Source organism: Ostrea edulis, chromosome 9 (genome assembly GCF_947568905.1).
Source record: "Ostrea edulis chromosome 9, xbOstEdul1.1, whole genome shotgun sequence".
NCBI classification, from domain to species: domain Eukaryota; kingdom Metazoa; phylum Mollusca; class Bivalvia; order Ostreida; family Ostreidae; genus Ostrea; species Ostrea edulis.
Window position 1 is genome coordinate 19914718 of NC_079172.1, and position 4990 is coordinate 19919707.

The window sequence follows — 4990 nt, forward strand, 5'->3', positions numbered from 1 at the left end:
AATATGGTTTAAATTAATCTCAAATTAAAACTGTGTACGAGACGATCTTCCTGACACGTAAAAACATGTGAAACCTACTAAGCTTACAGATAAATGCCCTTAATCCAAACGTGAGATAAGACACACAAAAATCGTCTGACAAAATTCAGATGAAACACATACAGTCAACATTACTATATCCCCAAGTACATTTCCTAAAAGCCGATCACTAGTACACTTATATCATAAATTCCCCAAAGTACAATTACAACATAGCAATCTCCCACTACGATTACGCGTCCGTGGAGATCCGGGTTAAAATAGGTCCTCAGTACATCTTGCTTAATTGTCGCAAGAGGCGACTAAATGGAGCGGTCCTTCGGATGAGACCGCAAAAACCGAGGCCTCGTGTCGCAGCAGGTGTGGCACGATAAAGATCCCTACCTGCTCAAAGGTCGTAAGCGCAGAACATTGGTCTAAATTTTGTAGCCCTTCACAGTCAGTGGTGACGTCTTTGTCATATGAGTGAAGATTCTCAAGCGTGACGTTAAACACTATATCACCACCACTACAATTACAACATAGCGATCTTCCACTACAATTACAAGATTATAGCGATTGCTTGCTACACTTACAGAATAGTGATAACTTACTACTTTTACAACATAGAAATCTTCCACTACAACTGTAATAAAGCGATTTCTCATTATCTTTACACTACAACTATTTCTCACTAAACTTGCAACATGGCGATTTCTCACTAAACTTACAACATAGCGATTTTACACTATATTTACAACAGAGCGATTTTTCACTACACTTACAACGTAGCGATTTTTCACTATACTTACAACATAACGATTTTTCACTATACTTATAGCATAGCGATTTTTCACTATATCTACAAGATAGCGATTTTTCACTATATTTACAGCATAACGATTTTTCACCATACTTACAACATAGCGATTTTTCACTATACTTACAGCATAGCGATTTTTCACTATACTTACAACATAGCGATTTTTCACTATATTTACAGCATAGCGATTTTTCACTATATCTACAACATAGCGATTTTTCACTATACTTACAACATAACGATTTCCCATTACACTTACAACAAAGTGATTTCTCACTACATTTACAACTTAGCGATCTCTCGCTACACTCACAACATAGCGATTTCTTGCTAGTTATAACATACACGTAGCGATTTTTTACTACACTTACAACATAGCGATCCCCCAGTGCACCTTGTTGAAGTCTGCCGCCACAGCGGTGAGGGACAGGCCTATTAAGGAGATGGTAGGGGCAATCGTCAGGGGACCAATGAACTGCAGAAAGAACCCCATTAACCCAGTACAACCCAGCACAACTTGGGTCAAAGATGCCAGCATTAAATTCCCTTGGATCTGTAAAAGGAAAGGACAAGGTACGGTTTTGGTGAAAATCTGCCCTGTCCTGGAAACTCACAAAAATGCTAAATCTGGTACTTGAGAATGTGCCATTTATGAATATGACCATTGTTATCCTTTATCTTCAATAACAGCTCTAATATATTCAACGGAAAACCCCATATCAAATTGGCCAAAATGGCATCCGGTACATACGATTGGCTTTAATTTATCCGGAATTTATTATCATTATTTCAATAAATGACAATAGATAATAATTAACACTAACAAATATTATTTTGGAATCAATTTAATACCCAAATAATTCTTATATCCTCTTCCGTTGCTAAGATGTCTGCATTGATTACCGCAAATCACGTCACGATGGCGATTTTGTAAACATCTTTAAAGTGATATTTTAACCCTTCTTCCATCGTCGCCCGGAATGAAACTGAGAGGAATTGTCAAATTTCTCCGAAATTTTTAATTCATATAAAAATTGTCCCGGGCGACAGGGGAAGAGGTGTTCAATTTCACTGATTTATCTATACAAAACCTATGAAAAATCCATAAATTGCTTCATAACCCTTACTTTGTTCGATTGTGTACTACGCATGCGCATACATGAGTTGATTTTAATATGCTTTTAAGAATAGATACGGAGTGCTCTTTCAGAAAATAGACAAAAAAATATCAGGGACGCGAATTTAATTTTCCCCATAATCGCCGGGCAGAATTAGGCCTAAACCGTACCTACTTCTTTTTAAAAAAAACAAACATTGTGTATACATAATTAATGCCATTTATTGATACATGTACATATAAAAAAAAAACTTATCATGTTCGATATTTAATAAAACCAAATACATTATTATGTACATGTAGTAAATTGAAATAGTTTAGCTCGTTTACCTCACGAAGTTGATAACCACATAGTAAATTGAAACGGAATAGTTAGCTTACCTCACGAAGTCGAAATTGCCAAACTTCATCCGAGTTTGTCAGAGTTGTGTTGTCTACAAACAGAGTGCACTAGAACTAAATTCCATTAACTTTATACGTTTTTTCGTGTTTTGTTATGACAAATGTGTGTACATTGCTTTTGCCTTTGATGTTTTTACAAATTGTAACGATAGGTGCATTTTCTCATGAACTCGATGCAGTTGTCAACAATGCGCGTATGAATATAGAACCGCTTGAGAAATATAATTGCTGGGAATTCCGACTGATAGGAAAGTGGAATGTGAATGTAAGAAATGAATTTCTTTTTTAATTGAAAACATTTTAGACTAGTGATATCGCGCTTCATGATGAAGGATGTCTGCGTGAAGCGTCGCGGTTCATCTCTTCATGTACATGTATTATCGCGCTTCATGATGAAGGATGTCTGCGTGAAACTTCGCAGTTCATCTCTTCATGTACATGTATTATCGCGCTTCATGATGAAGGATGTCTGCGTGAAGCGTCGCGGTTCATCTCTTCATGTACATGTATTATCGCGCTTCATGATGAAGGATGTCTGCGTGAAACTTCGCAGTTCATCTCTTCATGTACATGTATTATCGCGCTTCATGATGAAGGATGTCTGCGTGAAGCATCGCGGTTCATCTCTTCATGTACATGTATTATCGTGCTTCATGATGAAGGATGTCTGCGTGAAGCGTCGCGGTTCATCTCTCCATGTACATCTATTATCGCGCTTCATGATGAAGGATGTCTGCGTGAAACTTCGCGGTTCATCTCTTCATGTACATGTATTATCGCGCTTCATGATGAAGGATGTCTGCGTGAAACTTCGCGGTTCATCTCTTCATGTACATGTATTATCGCGCTTCATGATGAAGGATGTCTGCGTGAAGCGTCGCGGTTCATCTCTCCATGTACATGTATTATCGCGCTTCATGATGAAGGATGTCTGCGTGAAGCGTCGCGGTTCATCTCTTCATGTACATGTATTATCGCGCTTCATGATGAAGGATGTCTGCGTGAAGCGTCGCGGTTCATCTGTTCATGTACATGTATTATCGCGCTTCATGATGAAGGATGTCTGCGTGAAGCGTCGCGGTTCATCTCTTCATGTACATGTATTATCGCGCTTCATGATGAAGGATGTCTGAGTGAAGCGTCGCGGTTCATCTCTTCATGTACATGTATTATCGCGCTTCATGATGAAGGATGTCTCCGTGAAACTTCGCGGTTCATCTCTTCATGTACATGTATTATCGCGCTTCATGATGAAGGATGTCTGCGTGAAGCGTCGCGGTTCATCTCTTCATGTACATGTATTGTCGCGCTTCATGATGAAGGATGTCTCCGTGAAGCGTCGCGGTTCATCTCTTCATGAATACATGTATTTTCAAAAACTGATATCTCTGATCTTCAATATTTCACGTTGGATATTTGTTTGTTATGAGTTCAATTTTCAATAGCAGAATTTAAAACCCCTTGGCTTTTCCTAACATAATACATGTACAAGGGTGGATCCAAAAGGGGGTCCGGACCCCCCCCCCCCTTTTTTTTTTTTGTGGACCAAAACTTTTAAGAGTTATTAAATTTCAACGAGTCTTGGGTCAAAATGATAGGAAAGGTGAATATTTACATGTTATCGCATCATTCAAATTTATTATCATTTAATTCTAGGATAAATATGACGACACACTGATATATATTTACGATATTTTCGTCAGATACAAATATCACTTAAGAATTCTTAAAAAGTATATCTGTAACATAAAAGTTTTGTTTAAGAAATAGACAATTTGAAAGTGAAAAAGAAGTGCCAAGAAATGCTTAGAATACAGGGTTTTGTACCAGTTACTCCAGATCCAGACCCCCCCCCCCCCCCCCCCCCCCCCCCCCCCCCCCCGCCTATTGATAGTGACCTTTAAATCAGCTTCCCCCTTTTATTTCATTCCGAAATAAGGTAAGTACGGCGATTAAAATGACTAGAACTTTGGAACAATTTAATTAAAATCGGACCTCTTAGATCCTCGCCGTATAATCTGTGTAAGAATTGTAGCGATTGTGAGCGTATCTTAGGATCTGATTTTAATTAGATCGAACTAAATGGAATAGGGGTGGGGGTTATGAAAGTACGTAAAAGATTAAATGCTACCCCCCCCCCCCTTCACAAATTCCTGGATCCGTCTATGATGTACATGTAGTAATATCTGAAAACAGGGTTAGATTTCTCTAAAAAATCTCAAACTTAAGTTTGAGTTTTCTTTTATTTGAGCAGTCAAAATTTGAGTAAACTCCAAGACTTGAGTCCAGTGCCAGTACATACCTTTCGCGGAACTAATATCTGGACATTTAAATTTCTGGATTGACATGATGGCGACGATTGGGGCGATGAAAGTATGGGACCCTCCTTGAATGATACCAAGTCTGTAAATCATCAATTGCAAATTTAAAACACCAGGTATTTGACGCATCTGCGCCTTTAGAAATGCTTAGATAGTTCGGCGTGCCCATATCGATGCGCGTGAAGCGGCCGTGTGTAATTTGATCTAATGATTAGACAATAGCGCTGATTACAAATTCTGTAACATGTAAATTATCTAGGAAGAAATATTGATCGTGTTTTCGCGTATGTTGCAGGGTAACCTCTCAGG

At 38.4% G+C, this 4990-nt stretch overlaps 1 protein-coding gene and 1 long non-coding RNA gene across 2 annotated transcripts in view; both read right to left on the reverse strand.

Annotated features, from left to right (window-relative positions):
- The window catches only part of LOC125659363 (uncharacterized), a 4339-nt gene extending 4258 nt beyond the window's left edge, over positions 1 to 81 (reverse strand). Inside the window, exon 1 of the long non-coding RNA XR_007364040.2 lies at positions 1 to 81. This exon is cut by the window's left edge and continues 962 nt beyond it. This is a non-coding gene — a long non-coding RNA (uncharacterized LOC125659363).
- LOC125659356 (solute carrier family 23 member 2-like) overlaps positions 1 to 4759 on the reverse strand; it is a 14985-nt gene extending 10226 nt beyond the window's left edge. Inside the window, exons 1-3 of the mRNA XM_056148793.1 lie at positions 4663 to 4759; positions 2340 to 2392; positions 1213 to 1394 (exon numbers count right to left, since the gene is read on the reverse strand). Coding sequence (XP_056004768.1) covers positions 1213 to 1394; positions 2340 to 2392; positions 4663 to 4708 — 281 coding nt within the window. The 5' untranslated portion in view covers positions 4709 to 4759. The remainder of the gene's footprint in view (positions 1 to 1212; positions 1395 to 2339; positions 2393 to 4662) is intronic.
- Between the last annotated feature and the right edge of the window lie 231 nt (positions 4760 to 4990).